The 24,229-nt window shown below is 43.7% G+C and overlaps 1 protein-coding gene across 1 annotated transcript in view; it reads right to left on the bottom strand.

Moving 5' to 3' along the window:
- GDPD4 (glycerophosphodiester phosphodiesterase domain containing 4) overlaps window positions 1-24,229 on the bottom strand; it is a 45,040-nt gene that overhangs the window by 3,460 nt on the left and 17,351 nt on the right. The window contains exons 2-14 of the mRNA XM_062567411.1: window positions 23,879-24,087; window positions 23,132-23,235; window positions 20,817-20,910; window positions 12,821-12,880; window positions 11,139-11,237; window positions 8,271-8,364; window positions 5,984-6,129; window positions 5,531-5,613; window positions 4,549-4,699; window positions 3,859-4,083; window positions 2,785-2,942; window positions 1,381-1,528; window positions 184-266 (exon numbers count right to left, since the gene is read on the bottom strand). Coding sequence (XP_062423395.1) covers window positions 184-266; window positions 1,381-1,528; window positions 2,785-2,942; window positions 3,859-4,083; window positions 4,549-4,699; window positions 5,531-5,613; window positions 5,984-6,129; window positions 8,271-8,364; window positions 11,139-11,237; window positions 12,821-12,880; window positions 20,817-20,910; window positions 23,132-23,235; window positions 23,879-24,061 — 1,628 coding nt within the window. The 5' untranslated portion in view covers window positions 24,062-24,087. The remainder of the gene's footprint in view (window positions 1-183; window positions 267-1,380; window positions 1,529-2,784; window positions 2,943-3,858; window positions 4,084-4,548; window positions 4,700-5,530; window positions 5,614-5,983; window positions 6,130-8,270; window positions 8,365-11,138; window positions 11,238-12,820; window positions 12,881-20,816; window positions 20,911-23,131; window positions 23,236-23,878; window positions 24,088-24,229) is intronic.

Here is a 24,229-nt window from a genome sequence, read left to right as displayed (position 1 = left end):
AAAAGGAAATATAAGAACAGGAGAAGTGAAGGGATCTTTGCAGCCTTTCTTCTAATTCCTGAAGGGAAAAGAGATGTCCTCAAAGGTACTTCTAACCCTTCAGATCACCTGAAAGCATCCTTCCATTCCTCTGCTTGGGGCAACAGAATAGGCTAGAACAGCCATTAGCAGTTCAGTATTTACCAATGCAGAGCGAAGATGAGTGAGATGAGGAGCACGGAGGTCACATCTGTCAGGATCCACATGATGTTGTACTGCTGCGGAGTCTGCAAGAGAATAACAAATGATGTGTCCAACACCAAGGACCTATCCCAGAGTCTGAGACTCAAAAAAGCTGCTAAAGCTCCCTCTTGCTGCTTGACTATGGCAATTCAGCTGCCTAGTGTGTAAGTACAACAACACCCCTCGGGTCTTTAAACAGCATTTGGTAGAATTTCAAAGTGGCCGCCAGCCTGCATGTGCTGGTGCCAAATCAGAATAAGGCTGCTGGCCGGCAGGTGGCAAAGAAGATTGGACCACATCGTAACGAATATAACAGGGACCTCTTGTTTGTATAGGTAGATCCTATAGCTATCTCTTCTTCTCTCCAAGGTTAAAATCAACTAGTGGCTTCTCCTTGCAAAACTGTACTTCACTGACCACCACAGAAGGCTGGGGTAGCTCCTGTTTTAAGCCTAAAAACATCTGAAGATTCACCCTTAGACTAGACCTCCATCCATTCTCAGAATTGACTTAAAATACGTAGTTTTTCACTTAGATGAGAAAAAGGAAGCATTGTAAAATCCTCTTCAAGAATGCAAAACCAGCTACACAAAGCAGTTACCCTTGCAGGGACTCTGGTGGAATCAATGCTCCAGGTGTCCCTTAGCCCTTCAGGTTGTCCAAGGAAGAGTAGGGAACAGATAAATTATTCAGCCAAGGCAGGGTTGTTTCTATGGTTGTTTCCTTTGGGCTTGAGGCACCAGACCAAGCTTGAGAAGGCATGGGAGGCCCCAGAAAGGAAGGAACTTCTGAGATCAACAAGCTTCAAAAGCTTGGGAATGGAAATCCTCACATAGCAGCCACATGTGCCTCGGAGGCCCCTTCCTTTTCCCCGCAGAAGTCTCAATATGACTTTTTTGCCTTCATCTCAAGGTGTAAGTCTCTAAGTCCTACCAAATAGAATGCTTCTCCCTGGGCCAACAGGAAAAAGGAGACAGGGTGGTAAAATCTGGAATGGCTCACAGGAGCCCGGTAAGCTAGGGTTGAGCTTAAATCCTTTTCCATCCAGAGAAGCATCTCCTTTATCAATGCATGAACTGACTCATGCTCTCCAACTATAACTATGAACATCTCACCCCTACTTCGTACCCCTGGGAATAAGGGAGGACTTTTGCTTACCATGAGGAAGAGTGGCTGGCTGAGGTTCTTCAGCACGTGGACAGCATTCGTGGTCACAGAGTGAGCCCCAGAGCACCACGCCAGGGAGAAGAGCCATGGCTCATTGACCACATAGAGGTTAGTGGTGATGTTCACCTCAGCATATTTCCTTTGAAAGAATAAGAGGTATTTACCTTTGTTAAGAAAAGAAAGGAGGCAAGTATTTCCTCTGGGCTGATTCAAGGGAAATGACAATTCTCTGTAGGAAAGAGCTGTCTTAGGAATCAGATAAGAGGAAGACAAGAAGGCCAACTAGCCAGTACTTCATCATTAATGATTAGCCAACATGGCATACCTAGTCACCTGGATGCAGTTGCGATTAATACAGCTAAAAGTCAAAAAGTTGCTTATCCCTCTGCCACGTAAACCACTGTAATGATGTGTTTGTAATTTCCTAACAATGTGTTTAAACTCACCTCAAAGCGGCTATTCACCACTATTACACTTGCAACATTAAGATCATTTGTCAAACTCTTACGAGCTATTGAACTTTAATATGAAGTGAGACCATTCTCTGAATATTGCTGAAGAAATGTCATCAGTATCAGCTTTTGTAAAGTTACCTAGGATCTCCCCTAGATAAATCTACCTAGAATCATAGAATGTTACATTCTGGAAAAATTATCATTAAGAAAACATCAACTTTATAGGCATCTAAAGTTATAAATGTTTGCATTCTTTCTCTCTCCTTTTTATTAGATTTAAATGCCCTTGCACATGGGAAAGTGCAAAAGTCCATTTACAAAGGGAGAGCTAGTCAGGCAAGATAGTTTCTTTCATGGAAGAGAACCATTTTGGAAACCACTCTAATAATTGTGAATCCATCCATTGGAGAGCAGATATTTTCAGTGTATCACAAGCAACAGAGCAGTAGCAGCAACAGAGACAAGAACTCCAAAACACCAGCTACAAGAGGGTGATGGTCTCTCACCAAAGCATTAAACACTCACACTGACGTTTGTGGAGGAGCCACAGGAGGTTAGAGAGTTCTTCATTCTCCATGGTTAAGTACTTGCTGGTATTGGGGATGAATTGTCCATCTTTGGCTTCAGTGTAATACAAGGAATTGTGATACTTGGATTCTTTTACCCAGAAGATCCTTAGATCCTGGCAGAATAATTAAAACAATGTGCCCTTGGTGAGGGGGAGTACATTGCAATTACATCTGCCACCTCTTGGCCACACACAGATTCAACAGTAGGAGTGAACTAGAGTCCTTCACTTCCAAAAAGCTATAGGAAAAGTTCTTCCCAAAATGTTATAGATCCTGGAGCCGGCCACTGGAGGGAGACATTGCCACACATAAGGCAAGTGTACTCCAGATATAGTCCATCGACCATACTTGAGGTTGAAATTGCAACCTACCGAATATCTTCACTGGACATTTCAGTGTAGGCCAGATTGAGTTTGACAATATTATCCATCAGCAGGTCTTCAACTGGGGCCTTACTGCCCATTGTCTGCTGAAACCCAGGAGCAACAGACTGAACAAAGGACCTCATATCATTCTCCAGCCATAGGACCTGCAGGCAACAAGAGCAATGAATTCACAATAGTTACTAATATACTCTGCCTTTTACAACTCTGATAATGATAAGATCTTGTAGGCTTAGTACAGTCTGTCAAATGTCACATGTCTTACAAAGATCAAAACATATTTAGACCCTGGGATAAAACTTGCAAGTTATTTTCATCAAGAAATAAGTATTCACTGTTCCTTGCTTATCAGCCTGGTATCAGTAAGAAAGAGCTTTACGCAGCCACACAAAAGATGCTGAGTTCCTGTAAGAGAAGGCTGCTCTTCTGTTTAATAGGAAAGGCAGCACAGAATAGTTAAAGACTCTGGTTCCCAGGATGGGAGAGGAGATCCTTAGTGGACACAGATCAGGATAATTCCCCTGACACCAGTGGGTATATACACTCATCCACATAAATTTAGGATCCACCAAAAGCAGAGTTGTCTGGGGAAGGAGGAAGGTAATAGGAGGCCTCCAGCTCCAAGTATTCCAATTTAAGATAAGGCTTCCACTGTAATACATAAAATAAGGATGGTTGGCAGAGAGCAGGCTCTCAGATATTACAATGTTGAAAGGATGCAGTTTGGCGGCTAAAGCATCAGCTACACTGTCCAATTTCCCTGGACTGCTGTAGGGTTACACCATTTTATACCTGCTAAGGAACTGATACTAGGAGTGTATTCCAAATGATGCCTTTTAAATGAAGCTGTTCGAAGAGGAATCACACAAGAAGAAGGATGATATTTGAATGTGGCCTGTAAAGAAACCATCTTTACAATGGACTGTGCCCATAAGAAGCCTTCCCAATGAACGAGTGAAATGCAATGGGTTGTATTCCATACTGGTGAAGTCAGGCAGGGTATGACCTCAAAGTCTCAGTTCAGAAAAGAAAAAAGGACATGCAGGAGTGAGACCATCCTACCAGATGGGGTTTAATCCCCGATTCGTTGAGGATGACTTCCAGGGTTCTGTTGATCCACGAATTCCTATAAGGATGTTTCTCTGGAGGGCGGTAGAGATCAAATATCACAAGTTTATTCTGACTGTCTGCGAGGCGCAAGAAATTACTTAGCTTGTAAATTGACTGATTCATTGCCTGGTTTCGATCTGCCCTTGACAGTGAGCCCATGCATGAAAATGGTTTGTCCTAGAAATAAATAAATACAAAAGGAAATCAATTAGTCAGTCACATCCGAGGGAGTCAGCTGCAACAATTCATACAAGGAAAAAGTCTGGCATAAACCTGACAGTACTTTGGGGATCTAAACTGTGTAGCTCACAGCTAGCTCCACTATGCCTCACTCTCCCAATGTCTTGGCTGTGGCTGTTATACACAGCAACTTGCACAAGCAGTTATTGCCTTCCTTCTCCAGTCCATCAGTTCTTCTACTGCTATGATAAGGAGCCACAAGGACATCCAACAACCAAATATGATGTGTGTCTCGGACCTAAAAGCCAACTGAACAAAGCAAAGCGACCTCAGCTGAAGGATTTCTATTGACTTCTTTGAGCTTTGGCTCAACTGGTAATTCCTGTCTTAATATTAACTCTAATAAGCAGTAGCAGGTAGCAGTTCTTCAACAGTCAGTTGATAGTCCTTGACAGCACTCACCTTAAGAAACCACATTCCAGCGTTCAGCTCCTTCAGAGTGTCCCAGGAAAACAACGCTGCATTTTGAGCAGTCTCATTGGGGTAGACCTCCCCAATGTTGGTTGTCCTCCTCAAGGTGCTGTCATGCATGAGGAAGGGAACCCCATCATAGCTGTTGGAGAGCAAGGGGCCAGGTCACATGGGGTGTGGCTCTGTTCATAGCATAAGCAGACTCAAGCCAGGTCTGAACCACCTGTGGACTGCTGTGAGTGCAGCTCTACATGCTTCGTCAGAGCTGAGGGTGGGTTAGGGAAGGTGGCTGAGACTCAGGACAATTTCATACATAACATAACAAGGGCAACATAACAAGTGAGTTATTTCTAGCTTATATAAATAATACTGAGTGATCTTGGAGAAGTCAAGCCTCTCTATGCCTCAGTCTCCTCATGGGCAAAATTGAGATGGAGACATTTATGACTCCCACCACTAAAAAAGATTAATATTAACTCTATGTCAGTAGAGCATCTAAACATAAGTATTTTCTTCACTCAAGTCCTCACTTCACTCTGTCACACTGCTACTGAAATATCAATTAAAAACTGTTCACCCTACCCAGCATGTTAACAGTTCGTGGCAATGGGTCCCATTCACAAGGTCAATTAAAGGTCTAATAATTAGGACAAAGCTGTCATAGGTCTGTACAAAATTTCCAGGCTTTTTCTAGGCCTAATCCAACCTTCACTGAGGTCTGGAAGCAGAATGGAGTTGAGGCTTGTTTTTATACCCTGCAAAGTGTTTAAAATGCATTGCACAAAAAAGGATTGTTAAATCAATAGCTCCAAACTTATTGACTTTCCTGAGAACAGTCATGCCCTACAGCTTGTATCACCAGGCACTTGTCCCAGCTGTTAGTAAAACCCAATTGCCCAGAATTGCACAACTCCAAAAGGAAGTCTTAGAAGCAGCAGCTTATACTCTGTGAGATGCAATGTTTTCTTCTTACCTAATGGTGACATCTGTTTCAAGACCATCTCCACCATGTTCAATGGTCTTCTGAAATGACATCTCAGTGTTTTCTGGTGCCAGCTGGGAAGAAAATGGCCCATAAGAAGGTTATTTTCATACACACTGAAGAATTCTTTACTTTATATCTCTTTTTAACACCTCTGGTTTCCATTAATGGACCATTATCTTGTTAAAGTGTATTGTGTTCTGCAGAAGAAAGCCTTTGTTTTTTTTCCACCTTTGCCACTATACCTATCTTGTGCCTCCAGAGCAGTGGCATCTTTGCTAGCAAATCCATGCAGTTATCCCTTTGGCATACAATTCCAAAATGAAATGCATTCCCTTCACCCCCACAGATTTCTTCCATAACTCTTGGAAGAAAAGAAGATGGTGATGACAGTAAAAATATACAGGATGAAGGAATGATGTAAAATATCTTCTCTGAACCTACCATTGGTGCTCCGCGGTGTCCAATGAGGGCTGGCTTTGGTCCAAGTGTCCCCACTTCTCTGATACAAGGTGAGTACATCCCCAGAGGTATCAAGAAAAGAAAGAGAAGGATAGCCAGGTATGGACCAACAATTATCACCTGAACAACTGCAAGAATTTGAAGGAGGAAGGCTAGAGTTAATCCATGTAGTAATAGATGGGTTTGCTTTGCAGGTTGACTTTTAATACAGCCCTCTAGTTAAATAGTTGTTGGACTCTGTCCCATCCCTTGCACATCCCTCCTTCCCCTAACTTTCACATTCACTCCACCCATGCAATCCAGGAAAATACACTATTCAGAGCAAGGATCTGGGATGCCTAGGCTAGAAATGCAGATTTCGTGCTGCAGTTACATCTCAGTGTGACTTAGAGCAAGACAAAGACTTAATTTATTTTTCTTTAGATGAGGTACAGTGAAATTTCCCATATGGAGGAATAATCCTCAACAAAGAGATGCTTTTGTTTCTTACTTAGATAAGCACAAGTAATATTTTGAAATTTCAATCACAGTGAAGAAGAGGAAAAACTTTTCTCCTTCAACAATCTTCTGTGCCCCTAGGGTAAAGTTTCCTCAGTTCTTTGAGACTGCTATCAGTGACCTTCTGTATGCCATGTAAGTGGGTTCTCCTGCTACAGACCCTGATTGCATGGGCATTGCATTTCAGAAACCTGCCAATCTGTTATCTAGGGCCTTCCTGGGAGCCTGGCGACACATTATTCAAGAACGCCAGTGAGCAACTTTTACCTCAGAGAACAAAATAGTTCCTCTGAGAAGTGAGTACCTTTGGCCAACGTTTCTTTCTTGGATGGGTACCACCACCTAACTGCACACTACACGAGTGACTCTGCATGAATTGGGGTTTACACCAAGCTGATGTATTGATCTGAGTGTCCATTAGCCACTGAGGGTAATGTCTCAGGTCCCAGCAGGACATCACCATCTCCATCCCCAGCTGCAGCAGATGCAGGGAAATCCTAGACAGGAAACAAACTGCTCCACCAGCCCATTCTGTATGAGAGTATAATTTTGAATATATGGAGAAACTGAGGCAGTGTTGGAGTCAGGCAGCTGGTCCTGCACTTACCCTACTGTATCACACTTCTCAGAGCTAGAAAGGCACTCACCAGGGGATTAGACCAGAAAAGGAAAACTAATGTCCCTTACCAACTGATCAAAAAGTACTTTCCCCTGTTTCAGCTGGCCTCTCCTGAGATCCACATGTCTGAAGTGGTGTGACTGAATTAGAGAACCCTTTTGAGACAATGAAGTTGAGTATTGCAAGAAAGAGTCAGCCAAAAGAGCTGCCACTGATTGCTTTCTCCTGCAGGATTTCCATGCAGGTCTCAGAACACAGGGACTTCTGCTGATCTCCTCAGGCATGCAAAATTGTACTTCGTCTTTCAGTTACGATCTAAATTCTATTCGTCTGACACACTGAGGATAATACTGAAGAGCAAAAGGGATCCAGTTTGTAGAAATCCATGTAGTTATTTTTGCAATTAGGTGTGCATGGATGGAAAGCTTCATAAAGTCCAGCTTAGATCTAAGCTCATGGCCTAGGTTTTCTGTAGCACAGGAGAGAGACAGGCACTGTCAGAAGGCTAGGATAAGCTGCCTCCTGGAAGTCCCTGTTTCCCTGTTTTGATTAAGCATGTTTGCTGGGCTGTCTGTGCAGTCAGCGGGCCAAGCAGTCACAACACCTACTCTGGGCATCAAAAGTGAGAACTGCCAGTTTTGCTTCAATAGCTAGGGGAGTATTTGCTGTAAGCCCTCCAGTTCTGCCAGTCCAAATGGTAAAACATGCTGACTCTGGTTACAGAACCATCACCTCTCAGTGTCTAAAGCAGGGTCTATATGGTATATAAAATGTCACGGTCTATTCTACAGCTCAGATGCAAATGTGTAGAGCACATTTCACAGCCATGAAGCCAGATTGTTTTTCCCCTCAAAGCAGGATCGCTGAGATTAAACTCCTTTCTGAGAATGATTATCTAGCCTGTGACAATCTCCAAAGCATTCCCAGCTACTGCCCTGGTATAGGCCAAAACTGTGCAAGGGAGCATGCAGACCAGTAATGAGTCTAGAAAGCCACAGGACAGTGCATGGCCCCAAGCCCTACCCCTGCTAATTTCCCACAGGATAAAAGCCACCTGCAGCTGGAGTGCAGATGTAAGGTGAAAGGGCTTCTGCATGCTTGGTTTCTCATGCTGACATGAGTCTTATATTATTGGGAGCAGAGCTACTGTACCTTTCTTATCTGTTCTGATGGCATGCAGAGCCACAGGCCAGGACAGGAGGACCATGATGGTTATTGCTCCTATGTGGAGATAGGGAGCTGTGATCTGGCAAGGAGAGAAAAAGATTTCAGTCAAAGGATGAAGTATGGAGACAGGCAGAAACAAGCCCCAACACGGCTACAACTTTCCACAGAGAGGGGCTACTGCTGCAGATACCAGCAGCTCACGCCTCTCATGAGCCCAGGCTAAGGAGCAGCCCTCATTTTGGTATGCAGCTCTCCTTTCTCCTAAGTCAGTCAAAGCAGGCAAGGCTGTCCTCTTCCACAAAGGCTCAGTGCACTGTCTCAGAGCAGGACTCTCTCTCTCTCTCTCTCTCTCTCCCCATTACTGCTACATCATAATATGTGAGCCTCTTCCAGAAAATGTCAAATTAATCCAATCTAACCCAGTCCAGTCCAATCCAATCCAATGCAAACCAGTCCAGTCCAATTCTATCCAATGCAGCTAACAGTCATCTCAATACTACACTGCAACTACATCTTTAAACTGATGTCAACAAACCTGAGTGATAAAAATTTGGTATTTTACACCAGTATAGCACTAATTCATATAATATAAAAGATCCAGTTAGCCTGGCACATGTCTGATCACAGACTTTATTAGCCTCCTATATATCCTGCAGCATCTAGCCTTCCAAATTAACAATGTATTCCAGACAAATAATTCACCCTCATTTATTTCAGTGAAACACTTGGTCTTAGACCAAAACATAGAGTTCACTTGCATTACAGCTAATTGCATTTTCTCTCTCTTTTTTTTTTAATTTCAACTTCAAGTTGGTGGCCTTGTAGATACTTTTCTTGTTTTACTAACAGAAAACAATAGTTTCCTTAATGTTTTCATTACATTACATAATAGCTATTGCTGGATAGATACAGTAGTTGCACTTTATTTCTTTGATCAAACAAAGATCTAAAAATCTAAAGATTAAACAAGATCAATTGAGAACCACTTCTGCACTTTTCATAAATGCACAACTAGAATAGGAAACCTAACAGATAGTTTGATATTATTGAGAGTTTAGCTCTTCATTCAAGTAAGGCTGGTATGACATACTTGATAAAACTTCGGAAATCTTACAGAGAAACAGATCCATTATTTTTCTTGTGCTCTTCAGAGACCTGTGAATCCAGGTGTAGCTAAAAAATGGGAGTTATTAAATATGTGCCACGGAAAAGAGCTATCCAGATGTCTTTTCTGTAATTTAGTCCATATTCAAAATAACAGCTGACTGCTGAAGAAAGTTGGTGGAGATAGGACATATGTCAGGAGTCCCTGTTATAGTATGTGGCTACTCTTCAAGGCAGCCTGTGGAAGGTGTCGGTGCACAATCATTTCCAGATTTGTTTTTAAAGTTTTAGTTTAATTTTAACCCAGATGATTGAACAATGATGCTGGTTATTATTTTTATCTAAATCAGTTTGTCCAACCTGTTGCTTGAAATCTAGAACATTTGACAGAAGTTAATTTGAAGAGGAGGTTCAAAAATGGAATGTTCCTCTCATGGGATACACCAATATTTCCCAGTTATTTTCCCTTCCAAACTGGAACAAAAAAAGGCAGATACCAAACATTTTGCACAGTGCCTGGGCAGCTAGCTGGCTTACAGAAGTTGTTGAGAGATTTTATTGTGCATGATACTGTCTGTCTGATACATGATACCAATATCTTCCAACCAGAAACAGGATTCAGTTATGTAAACAAAGGTGCCATTCAAGATGCCCAGCATATCTGAGATAGCTGCACAGCACTAATGGACATGACACAAGATCTACAAGAGACTTGTGCTCTTTGGGAACAGCAGCAGATGGCCAGGTGAAACATCTCAAAGGACAGGTGCACTAAACAGCACCAATAGGACCCTGAAGGCTTTTGTATCTCCTTCTTCCCAACTTCCTCCCCTGGAGTCCTTAAACAGGAGGAGAAGCTTTTATCTTCTTTTTATCTTTGCCAGTGCATGTCCCAAAGTTACTGAACTTTGTAGAGCAGGGAGAAGTGTGTGATTATCTGTACCCTATCAACCTACACTGCAGTGACTCTTGGGCTACAAATTGATTCCTCTTCCAGTCCATATGCATTGCTCTCCTGATACTCACAAGCAGTAAGTGAAGATGAGGAGAGATGATGTGTCCAAACAACAACATCTGTAAGACAGCTCTCTGATCATAGGTTGCATACTTCCTTCCCAGTACACATGGGAACCCAGATGGTCAGGTACTGGTGCTCTCCTCTCCACCTTCAGAATTCCTTAAAGTCAAGGAGGCTAGCATATCACCCACTTGGAAGTACTGCATCCCACAGGTTGTCCCATCTGACACTGACATTCTCCATCTGTTGCCTAGGAACAGGTCAATATTGTCCTGTCCACAGGAAGGTAAGCTCTCTGCATTACAGACGGAGAAAAGAAATACTGAAATTTTGCTAATATTAAGGCCACTGAACCATCAGAAACCAAATAGGAAGCAAGACCTTGTTCCAGCAACCCTGCCAGCCCAAGGGGTCTGATTTACCTATCCCAGGCACCTGCAGACAAACAACACACATATGATGTTTTTGCCAAAAGCAAAGGATATGACCTCCCAAAATGAGACCTGTTACATCAAACGGGTAGATTGAAACCAAACCTCAGGTCTTGCCTTCCATTTTCCCCAATATGAAATGCTAAATCATAAGAAAAGTTTGTGCAGAACTGCACAGTTTGCCAGTAAAAAAAAAAACACATGAAAAACATCATCCTATCAAAAGTTTTCTACCTATTTTCATAAAATACTTCTATAAACAAATCGTATTTTCCAAGCAGATGTTCCAGCCCTTCTTACCTGGAATGACAGGCGGACAGTTTTCCATTGATCTCCCCACAGCACAGATAATATAAAGAGAGCTGTGACAGAGAAGCTCAGGACAAGAAAAGTCCCAATCTGGAGAGGTAAACAGGAAATAAATCAGCATCAGCATTTCTGCACAGGGAATGCAATGCATTTGGCCAGCAGATAGGATTGGGATGCATGAGCTATGCCAGCTCAGAGACAGAGCTAGAGGGAATAAAAACAGACCAAGAGTGCTATTGATTGGATTTTCTCTGCAGTAAGACTGATTTTAAGAGTTGGGTGGCTAGGCAAAATCATCCTTCAAGGTTCCCTCCACAATCACCAGAGAAAGAGACACTCTCTCTCTCTCTCTCCCCCCACCTCTATCCCTCTCCCCCCTTTCATTAACGTAGATGAAGCCTAGATGATCAGCTTACATCAGATTCCTAAATTCTAGGTGGCTAAATTTAGAAGTGGCAAATTCCACCCAAGAGACAACAACACAACTTCCTTATGCTGTAAGTTCATATAAGTCTCTGTTGTGCAACAGACTTTGTCAGCTGCAAACATGCCTATAATTTAGGGATGAGAGCTCACTTTTTAACTGCAAAAGTGAGGAGGTGCTCAGTCAAGTCTTCAACTTCTTGTCTAGTTTGAGAACTAGAGGCAGGCTTATCTTCGTACATCACCTATCTTCCAAGAATCAAATTCAAGTAGAATTTGCAATGACCTGCTGACTATTTTTCAGGGGGATCCTACAGATCAACACCTTAATAATCAGTCTTTAATCTCTTCCATCAAAGGATGCAGTCTCATTTTTTCCACAAATAGCTCTACCTAAAACTCACCTTTCTGGCTCTTCCAGGAGCCAATTTGCAGTAGTAAAGATGACTGTTATCATTATTTAAATGAAGAAATGGATGATCAAGTATCTGCATATTCAGCTATTCCTTTATCACTGTAAGATTTACAGTCATGCTACAAGAGTTCTCACATAAACTGCACGGCTAAAGGCTGATTTTTTAAATACCTCACATAACTTGCAAGAATTTTTTACACAAGGTGACTCTAAGATGTTACTTTGCAGCAATGGTTCCCTAAGGATTTGTTTCTCAATCTTCAAAATCCCAGGTGGCATTTCCCACACCATCCAAAAGGCATATGACACCAGGATGCCTTGGAAAGGCCAGATTTCTGTTCTGCAGAGGCAGCCACTTTGTTTACAGCTGCTGGAGCCTGCTTCAGAGCAGAGGCTTACACTGTGCCTCCCAAGGAAAGTTTGCTTTTACAGCATACTACTTATAGGTTAGCATAAGTCACCTACATGTTACCACAAGTAGAATGTCAAATATAGATAGCCTCATCTGAATGAGTCACTGCAAGCTCCTTTTAGAGTCAGTGGGGAAAAAAGGTACTTCAGATGTGACTCATCTCCTCTTAATTTAGTTGTCTGCAACCATCTGAATGAACTGCATCCTCAGAGGCTCTGTTTTCCTCCACCACCTGTACAGGAAGGCTGGGCTGATTAACTCAGATGGAGACATCATTCTCATCTAAACTCTCCTAAGGCTAACTCCTTCCCTCTATTCCTTTCCCCCCACAGTCTAAGCTGCTTTTTCATGTAGAGAAATGCCACAGACACAACTGGTTTGAAGTATAGGTTAGGGTTAACACAATATTCTGATTCTCCTTACCTTGTGACTCCAGTGCAGGTACAGCTGCTGACCTTCTGCAAGCAAACACATCGCTAGGACCTGGGAAACCAAGAAGATGTGGTTTGTATCCTTACAGAACGATAAAATGCATTTGGTGAAGTATGTCTGGAATTATTTTTGTATTGGAAAGTCATGTTACACCAGGACTTTCTGCACAATGCTGTTAGTAATTGCTGTTAGTAAGACTGATGTATGGAGAGAACTGGTGGGTGTTTTGGTAACAAAAATATGCTCCTGAAATGGTCAAGCACATATCACAATCACTCTGAAGGACCACAGCCTTCCACACCTAGCAGATAATTGGGCATTTTGGTCACTTCTGATGGCTCTTCTTTCTCTGAGAAGACAAACTCTTAGAGAGAGAGGCTGGCCAGGACCAACTGCTATAACGTAAACCAATATAGCACTATCTTTGTCTATTTTCTGTTCATTCATTGTGATTAGAGGCGTATCAGTCAGGGGACAGAGCTCAGAGAATAAAAGTGTCTCCAAAGAACCATGGAAATATAAAGTAGAGATCAAAGGAAATTGCTTCCACAGTAACTGCAAGAAATGCAAGTGACAGGTATATCTTGGAACACGAAAAACTACCTTGGAGATTCAAAAACCCTAGTTTTGTTGGGTTTGTTTTTAGTCCTTAGCTCTGACCCTATGGTAGGCCTGATCCTTTCTCCTTATGTCAAGTGGCAGTCCCTGGGGAACGTAAGATCCTCATCCCATGGCAGGGGACAACCAGTAGGCCTTGAACACCAGAGTGACACTCCCACAAGTAAAGTACAAGGAAAACCAATCCAGCGCTTGCTGGAGACTCTCCAAATTGTCACAGACCTTTGAACCAGGAGATGACTTTCAGAAGCACAAATGCAGAGAAAAGCATCTCTTAGCAGAAATGAGTGTTCCACTGACAAAGACAATTTAGGATCCAGGTCCCTCCAGACTGTCACACAGTGGGTTTATATCAAAGGATATACAGATTTAGAGCAATAATATAATGGGAAGGGGTTCTGCTCTCCCAAAATCTAACTACAAAGGAACATAAGCTGTTTCTGATGCAGCTACAAGCACACACTCTTTCCATGATGGTGCTGATTTGAAGAGAGATAAGCTCAGCAATGAATACAGATCAGCTTTTAAAGTGCTTCTTGATATGTTAGCCTCCTTTAATTGAATCCTACACTCAGCATATAATGACTAACCATGGGAGCAGTTCACAGAGAATTGAATTACTGCTGAAGATCTTAATCCAGCCCCATTAAAATAAGCTGAAGAAGAAATGGAAGGAAGGAGGGAAGGAAGGAAGAAAAGGAAGGAAGGAGAGAGGGAAGGAGGAAAGGAAGGAAGAAGGCAAGAAAGGAGAAGAAGGAAGGAGGAAAGGAAAGGAAAGAGGAAAGGAAAGAGGAAAGGAAAGAGGAAAGGAAAGAGGAAAGGAAAGAGGAAAGGAAAGAGGAAAGGAAAGGGGGAAAACACTGTCAAAATCTCCTCTTTTCTGCAAGCAATATTAGAAGCACCTGGTCTTTGCCTGAGGCACATCCAAACAGTTACTCCATAGGTTGTGCTCAGCCAGACTTCCTCCCCCCTCTCCCCCCCCCCCCCCCCATTTCTGACTTGCAGGATAACTTCTGTGTGAACCTTGCAGCACATCTGGGAATGGTTTCTGAGGGAAAGCTCACTTCTATGGCTGATAAGAACTGCTCATTATCTGTGTACAAGAAGAATGAGCATCAGGTTTTATCCTCAGAAGAAGGAACTCTTCTCAGACTTGGTTACAGTTGGGGAACACATCTTGATGGACCAGTGAGCTGGTGTAATGTGGACAAGGCCTATCCTGCATGGATTCTGGCAGTCAGCTTGAGTTTTATTTGCTTTCCATGCACCCCTGAAACTTAGAACAGTATCTCAAGCCACAGTCAAATAGCTTCACTCCTCAAAAACTGCCTCAGGACCTGTCCAACATGCTCTTCTATTGAGAGCTACTGGCTTTAGCAGTCTCTCGCATGCTTGCACTTAGAGAGCACTTCAGGGACACAGACAATCAGCAGCTGCAGGTCTGGGTCCTCCACACATGTCCCCTCCAGGGACTGCCTAACACAAGCACACAGACACATGGACTCTGGTGATCAATAAAATAGGTCAGCCTATTCCTACTGAGACTAGAGCCAGGGTCCCTCTTGCCAGGCCTGCTGTCCCACTGAATCTTACAGCCTCCAACATTTGCACTCTTCTCCTCTTCAGTAGCAGTAAGAGGTGTGGAAGTCTCTCCCTCCACTTATCTACCCGCCAAGTAGTAATTAAGGGAAACTTCCAAATAGTGAGAGAGAGGATTCACTGCAGAGAGGACTGAACTTCCGTGTCCCTCTTTCTGAGTGGGTGCACTAATCATAAGGTTATGCTGCAAAAGGATGGATAATGGACTCTTTCCTCACTCTCTTCCAGCATGGAAACGGCCATTTGTTGAATTCAATACTGCTGGTAAGGTTTAGACAGGCTCTGAGCTTGCTGCCAGATGGACAGAGAAGGCGCAGTTAGCTACTGAAGTCACCTAAAACATCTGCTTAGACACTCACAATAGCAGAATTCGGTATCTACATTCATCTTCTGGCAAAAATGCAGGTACTTGGAGTTTTGTTGGTGTCCCAGCCTCTTAGTGGTTTGAGATCACTCTTTGCTCTTCAGTGCCAATATACTATTCTGAGTCCTCTCAGCAAAGGCCACAACACATCTGAACCTCTTTATACAGTCATAAGTCAGGTCCCTCAAATCCTTGGAAAAAATATGGTTGAACTGCAGAGGGGAAAATATTATCTGCTAGTTTTTGAAATACTGAATAAGGAAACTTTTTTCTTCTCCACTGAGCATGAATCGTCCTGCAATTAGACCCCTTGGTTTAACATTTTAGCTGTAATGGGGATGGGAAAATAGTCCTGGGGAGCAACGGCAATTGATTAATTGTAACTGATTGTCTGAAAAAATTATGTTGATGCATGCAGACGGAGAGTCTCCGTCTGTTTTGTTGTGCAGTGTTTTGTTCGGCCAGTGGTGGTCGGTGGGCAGAAGAGTGTTTGCTTCACTGGTTCACAATAACGACATGGAAGCATGCTTGCAGGGCTCTGGTTGGATGTCATCATTAAGGAAGAGGGTAAAGCACTTGCAAACAAAACCAGGCCAGCTATCAGTTGCTGTAAAATCTCTATGCTCCAACAAGTGTATCAGTGTGCTCCGTTTTCTGACGTGACAGGCTACTGATGCAAAACATCACAAGGAAACTTTGCCTCTCCTCTTGACAGACCGCAAATATGCAGCTTGGAGACTGTATTCAGAATCTCTGTGGAAACCACGCCTGGGTAAAGATCTCCAGTTCCTCCCACAATTGCACTGTTCAACTTGAATATGTGCTATAACTCATTATGGGGCAAGTCCTTTGGCTATCCATTGTCTGAAATGTATAGAAGCAATGCAGCTGCTGGCCAGTGTCCACACTGAGAAGATAAGCTTGAGCTGAGCTGTCTTTATTAGCTTGTGATGTTGCCAGTGTTTTGAAGAGGAATTCATCACAGGCTACAGAAGAAGGCCAGAAGTTGCCTCTGCTCTCTCTCAGTAGTCTTGGCACACTAAAATATTGTTCCCTATCAATAACAGCTCTTTAATTTGAACTCTGTGGTACAGACGCCGTTCACAGAATCACAGAATGGTTAAGGTTGGAGGGGACCTCTGGGGATCATCTAGTCCACCTCCCCTGCTCAAGCAGGGTCACTTAGCACATGTTAGACAGGGCTGCATCCAGGCGGGCTTTGAATATCTCCAGAGGAGACTTCACAACCTCTCTGGGCAACCTGGTCCAGTGCTCTGTCACTCTCATGGGAAAGAGTTTTTCCCCATATTCAGGTGGAACTTCTTTTGATTCATTGCCTTGTGTCCTATTGCTGGGCATCACTGAAAAGAATCTGGCCCCATCCTCTTGACACCCTCCCTTCAGGTACTTGTAGACACTGATAAGATCCCCCCTCAGTCTTCTCTTCCCCATGCTGAAGAGGCCCAGCTCTCGCAGTCTTTACTCATTGGGCAGGTGCTCCAGCCCTCTGATCATCATGTCTCTCTTGTACTGGGGGGCCCAGAACTGGACACAGGACTCGAGATAAGGCCTCCCCAGGGCTGAGGAGAGCGGCTGGCAACACTCTTCACAATGCACCCCAGGAGGCCATTGGCCTTCTGGGCCACAAGGGCACATTGCTGGCTCGTGGTCAACTTGTCATCCACCAGCACTCCCAGGTCCTTCTCTGCAGAGCTGCTCTCCACAAGGGCAGACCCCAGCTTGGACTGGTGCCCACGGTTATTTCTCCCTAGGTGCAGGACCCTGCACTTGCCCTTGTTAAACCTCAGGAGGTTCCTCTCCACCCAACTCTCCAGCCTGGCCAGGTCTCTCTGAATGGCAGCACAGCCTTCTGGTGTATCAGCCACTCCTCTCAGTTTGGCACCATCAGCAGACTTGCTGAGGAGGCTCTCTGCCCCATCATCCAGATCACTCATGGAAAAGTTGAACAGGATGGGACTCAGTACTGGCCCCTGGGAGTCAGTGTTGAAAGCCTTGGTGAAATCAAGGTAGACAACATCCACTGCTCTCCCCTCATCTACTCAGTCAGCCATTCCATCATAGAAGGCTCTCATGTTGGTTAAGCAGGATTTCCCCTTGGTGAATCCATGCTGACTACTCCTGATCACCTTCCTTTCCTCCACATGCTTAGAGATGGCACCCAGTTACACACATGGAGCTATTCAGCACAGAAACACTGGATGACTCTGCCTTTTGAAGCTTCTTTAAGCATTTATAACGCAGATATGCCTGCCTGCCATGTGGGGTTCAGGCTAAGAAGATGCTGTGACTGGGAAGCTCTGCACTCAGAGATGGAGGAACACCTCCTGGAAGCATTCTTCACTGAAAAAAAGCCCTGCTGGGACAAGCATTGCTCAGTCACAGGAAGCATCATCCTCCCCTCTCCCCATGTCACATGTCCCTGCAGGCTAGCAGAAGGGCAGCATGTGGACCTGCATGGAGACATGCCTCCTTCACTCTCACGTGGCAGAGCTGGCACCACAAGAACTTACAGGGAGGCATATTCCCATCATATGTCCCTGCACATATAGGTGTGCTCCCATTAGAGGACCATGCCTACATGTGTGTTCCTCTTGCCAGGCCCCACCCCACCCCAACAAGGAAGGATGCTCTCATCCCAGGAACCTGCCTGCATGTCTCGTTCGTATAATCTCCAGCACAACCAGTATCTTAGGAAACAAGGCTAAAACAAACCTTGACACTGAGCCAATGTGGTCACTGCAGACCAGGCTTCAGAAAGGATGTTCAATGTATGCCAAAGATCTGGTGTGGAACAGATCATGGCCAAGCCCTTCATACTTCTAATCTAGTTGATACCAATAATCCCTCATCTAATCGAAATGTCACACATCCTAAAATGTGCCAGCAAATCAACACAGCCAGTATTTCTGCTGCATTACACCCTCTGAACATCACTTGGGAAGAAGAGTGAATAGCTCAGGGAAGTGTGGGTCCTGCATGAGGTTTCTCAAGCTAGAGCTGAATCTGTGGAGATTAATGTTTTTGTTGGAATAGTGCTAGACAGATACAGTCAAAGGTGGCAGGTGCCAGATTTGCTACAGTCATGAACTTCTTTCACTTCCATGAAAAAAACATATGAAAAGCTCTTTGCAATAGCAGGAGTATGAATGGCAGTGTTGCTGTTGATTACTTTCCTCACTGCTCTTTCTTAGACTAACCACAGGACTTAAGTAACAGCTCTGACAGCATAGGACTTTGTGCCTCACAACGCCCACTACTCCTCAAAATAGATACATGAAGCAATACTGCCAAATTAGGCACAATGACATGACGGTGCAAGCAAGAGGGGCAAATGCCCTTAGAAATACCCAATGGCTTTGGTCCAGCCACTGAACAGCTGCATTAGAGCAAGCTGCAAGAGCTATTCCTAGAGTAGAGGCACCTCAGAAGTGTTCCTGTCACCAGCCTTGTCCAATAGTATCCAACATCCTCATGGTCTTTCTATCTCATCCTTTTGCGGAAGGCAAATCTTACTTGCTTTGTTTGAGAGAACTGAGGTACTGGGATGGGAAGGACATGTCTATGCAATGGAGACAGGAACCAAGACTGGACTGGAACATGTAGGATACCAGTTTCCCTTTGTATTTTCTTTCTGGCTTTAGTTTGTCCTTACCTGCCTATAGCTTCCAGCTATCACATCAGTGTTGATTAGGAAGATTTAAAGTGAGTCCTAACCTGTCACACAATCTCTTGTAGCTAAGGATGTGCAACTCCTCTAAGAACAGCTACTGGACTTTCTGGGACACCTGCTGATGCACCAGGCCTTTTTGGGGATCCAGAGAGAGCATGAATGAGCATGAAGCTGACACACCAGATCCAGCAGTCTTCACGCCCAGGAAACCATGTAAATCCCATTTCTATCCACACTGTGCTGGGTCAGTGTAATCCTGAGGCTGGCTCCAGACTCACACTTTGCCACAGTACAGTCTCAGAAGTATTCATGTCACACAGGCATCCTGGGAAAAGCTAAGAAAAGTCAGGGCTTCCCAAAGTAGCATTGTAACCACTGAACTGCTCCACAGCAGCTGGGAAAGCCAGGTAGACTTTGCTGAATAAGTAACAGACCTCAAGCCGTAGAGCCACCAACACTCAACAAAACTCTAGTAATCATATATTGTTATTTCTCCTATTCAGAGCTAAGTTAGTCCATAGCATCATTGGTGCATTGGTGTTGAGGGCATGGCCAAGCAGCTGTCTTATTTATCACTTTGTTTTTTTTTTTCTAGCACTAGGACAAAATTACTATTTATGTGTACTTCAGCAGAGACAAAGGACCCCAGAACCGCATTGTGCTAGACATTGCTTGGAAAAAGCAAAAAGAGGCTCCTTGCCATGAGCAATTTACTGAGTGACTATAAGATGACACAGCAGGGAATCGATAAGAACAGCAGGAAATTATGATAAAAGCTGGCTGTCTTGGTCATAGAGGTGAGTCAAAGCCATAGCCTCAGCCTCAGCCTCAGCCTTTGGCATTTCAGAATGAAAACTGGAGTGTGCATGAGCCTGAATGCAGACTCTATCTAGCTCCTGGAATTAAAATGATTTCTTAGTCTACAGCTCTGAATACAGAAGGCAGAAACTTCTGTATCCGTGTTTATCTGGAGGTTAGAGCCTGTAAGGGAAAGGAAATGGAAGAAGAGATGAAGGAGCAGAAATTTTAGGAAACATATGCTTTTTTATGTTTCCAGTAATCAAAGCACACAGCAGATCAGAAATCCATAGAAAATTTCATGTGATTTGTAAAAGTGAAGATTTCAAAAACATTGCCTCTTTGGGCACCATTTTGTGTTTTGTGACACAGTATTTCGTGTTTTGTGACATGGACAGTGTTTCGTGCGCATGTTTGCAGCCTCTAACTGTAGAGAAATTCTGCAATAAAGTAGAAAGAATCAAGGATGTTTCAGTGATGTTTCTCTTCTTCTAATGAGCATTATTATTCAGGATTACAGGAATACCTCAGCTTTGACGACATATCACTGCTGCTATATGATTCAGAGATCCGTATTTCCCTACTGTTAAAACAAGAAACTTCAGCTTCCACTATATCTAAATCTGGCTACTGCTGGCATGCTTCACAGGGCTTCAAGGAAAGATCAGACAAATTTATTGAAATCATTGGGAAAAATCACAAAATCTACATCTAGCTCAGAAGCCCTGAGTGTACACTTGTAAATGTTTGTGTTCCCAGCCTTCCCTAGATATTCATTGTCAGTGACAGCAGACTGGACTAGATTGAACTTATGGGCCAAAGAAGTGAATATAGGGATGATTTAATATGTTAGACGAAGTCTAACTACAAAGTCACTGTCAGCTCTTAAGGAATTGATTACAGGGAGTATTACTTACCAATAAGAGCGCGATGTACATGAACAGGATTGCAGCCACAATCAGAAGAACAACAGACCAGAGAAACCAGAAGCCTAGGTTTCCATAGTTATACCTAAAAAGTAATGAATTTTATGAAATCTAGGTAATTAATTTTGATAAAAGAACTCCCGAAAGTATGCTTTTGAAGCACAATTCCTTGGAAGGGCTAGAAGAGATTTTTTTTTTTTTGTGCACTTCATGATCCAGTTTTGAATTGATCCAACAAAACATTGTTAGCTCTAATGGGCACAGACTATTGGAACCTAAATAACACTGCTCTGAATGTCACTGTGTTTTTGTATGAGGCACAAGCATTACATCATCTCAGCCGTGCCTTTGCAGCCAACCGCCACAGACTACCATGGATGAATTGATGTGCTTTTTGGAACATGGAGCTGCCCGTTCCCACCCGTATCAATAGCAGTGCTGGCTAGTAGTACTGCTAGTAGCTTTAATAATGCTTGTATTACTTCAGCACATGGGCTGCAGGAAAATAATCATGTTCCTTAAAATCTTGAACTTCTCTTAAGTAATAAAATAGGTAGGGAGGAAGAGCCTATTTTGGTATGTAACAGTGGTCAAGAGACTCAGCTTCCTAAATCCAAGATGAACGCATTAAGCATCAGACTAAGACTCCACTGTGCCAGGGCAGTAAAACACAGGACCAAATTGATGGCCTTGCTCCAGAGAACTCACAGTCTACCTACAAACGACAGCAACTTGCTGCAGACAAGGCAGCATGAGGACATGGTAAGATGGTGCAGCTCAGGCTGACAGCCTCCCTCATCTGCCAGCCATCAGCCTGAACACGGGCACCATACAAGAAGAGGATTTGAGGTAGGTTTTTTAAGGAGCAGGAAGTGTTAATGTCAGAAAGCTGGAAGTACTGCAGAGGCATAGTGCAAGTTGAGAGAGGGATGCTGCACAGTTATGGACCCAAAGGCTCATTAAGAATGAATAACCTTATTATACTTTTCTCTCAGTAATAGTTGAGCTCTTTAGATGGCAACTAATTTTAGGAGTTGATTTGCATAACTGTTATTGTCTATATTACAGGAGAAAGGGATCTGTATAAATCCTTGCTAGTTATTCTGAAGTTCCTGGAGTAGGAACATGCAAATCTCTTTGCACTGAAAAAGTTGTTGCAAAGCCTCCAACGCCAACCACTATATTTCTTCAGGGGGAACAGAAAAAAAAAAGAGAGAGAAGGAAAGGAAAGAGCTATTTAGTCCCTTTCATTTCATCTTCCTAGTTTTCCTTCTTCTACTGCCCTTGTATGCTGAGAAGTCTCTGGCTCTCAGCACGACTGTTCAACTGCAGCTTAGAACGTTGGCTTTGAGAGGAGGGCAGTCCCTGAGCTTATGGCAATAGACTGGCATTCAGAACATCTCTGCTCTGTGCCTGGAAGAAAATGTTCCTGCTCTGACCACAGACAACTTGCCTTATCATCCTGCCCCTTGGCTGCCCATCTGTCAAGCAGATATCATATTGCTTTTGCCTTGTCAGGGCAAGGCTAAGCCACAGTAGATTCCCCAGTCATCAGCAGGCCCACTGCAGCCAGCATGGCATCCCATCTACTTAATCTTTTGAGGAATCAGTGCTAATCAGACAGGGCCTAGCAAGGGTCTAGGGTGGCGATGTTGCTTTGAGATCTGAGTGACCCTGACTGGTGCTGTGGAGAGGTGTCAACTGATTTGCATGGGGACAATCGGAATAGGGTCTCCAGGCTTGCCTGGGGGCTCTGAAGTGCTTTTGTATCACAAGAAACAAATATTTATGTTGGAAACCTGGGCCTTCCCATCAAAATCCTCGTAGAAACATAGAAGTGATTCTACAAGGAAGCGGCAGACCATCAGAGAAAAAGACGTGGAGTTGCAGAAATGAAAGAGATGGACAAAAATAGGGAAGGCAGGTCAGAAGCGTTTGGTTCAGAGGTGGGCATGAGAGGCTCTTTTGGTTGGGTCATTGGGAAGCTGCCAGCACATTTTAGTTTTCACAGCTTTCTTCTGCATCCTTTACAATTTTTCTCACAAATTCATATTTACACCTCTCAACTGCAACCAAGCAAAGGGCAGACTCTCAGCACCTCTGAAATCACTGGACATTCAATTTACATGTTCTAACCAAGAATTTAAGGAGCCACATCAGCAGCACCCTGCTGCAACACATCACTTAGAGTGTCACCGCTGTTCCCCTCTTCCCACAGTGTTCCCTAAGCCAGCCGATCCCAGGACCTGCCTGGGGAATCTCATTAAAATGAAAGCAGCAGGAGAGAAGGCAAACATGATACTCACCAGTCAAAGTTATTGTAGTCATTTTTCGCTTCACCCCACATGTACAGAAAGACCAGAGAAAAGCAGAATGCTCCAACAAGAAATGGGAAAAAAATGCATTCCCGCTAGAGAGGAAGAGAAAGGCCAAGTGGTTAGAGCTTTATTTACTCAAAATCAATCAGAGCAAACAGCAGCCACTAGTTAGTTTTAGGCTTTTCACAAAATACTTGGCTTAGTGCTGGAATCTCTGAAGCAGAGGTGGAGAGGACTTCCCGCCCAATCCTCTCCAGTCCTCTCAAATGCATACCCAGCAGTATTTATTTTCAGGGAAAGCAAATACTGTGACTTCACATATGAACAGAGTTTTAATCACCTCATGCGAGAGGGAACTGCACTAGGCAGCAGATCTCTTTATCTACAATACACTTAGCCTAAATTTTCCTTCCTTAATTTGATGCTATGACATTCAGACATTTTACTGGCTTGGTAGAGTTTCTTATTCGGTATAAGGCACTTTCCTGCTGCCACATATATTTTTTACCTGCATGGTGATACTACCTTGGAGAGGCTGCAAACTGAGCCTGCCATGGAAACATTGTGACAGCCGTACATCACATGTTTAGAGCCAAAATCTAACAGATTAACAGATCTCAGCAGAGCGCCAGCAAAGTTAGGCAGGGCTTCCCACATCAACCACTTGTCAGCTTGACTTGTCTGACTTATCCCAGTATAGAATTCAAGGTCTTTGTTGACTTTGAGCTAATTTACCGTCTTGCAGCAGCATTTCCCGGGCTCGATCCTTCTGCGTTGGTACCGCTTCCACCGGCAGCTGTAGAAGCCAGCCAAGCAGGAGACGAAGGGCTGATGCTCATACCTCTGTAGCAAGCGCCGACGTACCACCTTCAGCTTCCCAAACTTGATCCTCTTAAGGCTGGTGGCACTGGCATCCATCTGAGTGGGTTTATCTCATTTTCCTCCTGAAAAAAGATAGCAAGTTTTACAGAGAGACCGCAACTCTCCTTTTCCTGCAGGTAAGCTTTTCTTTTTCAGAAAGAGAGGAAGTTTTCCCAAAAGGATGCTGAGAGCAACAGGAAGGATGCTGAAGACATTCACCTAATT

Source organism: Rhea pennata, chromosome 1 (genome assembly GCF_028389875.1).
Source record: "Rhea pennata isolate bPtePen1 chromosome 1, bPtePen1.pri, whole genome shotgun sequence".
Taxonomy (NCBI): Eukaryota; Metazoa; Chordata; class Aves; order Rheiformes; family Rheidae; genus Rhea; species Rhea pennata.
This window is presented reverse-complemented; position numbering and strand designations above follow the sequence as displayed.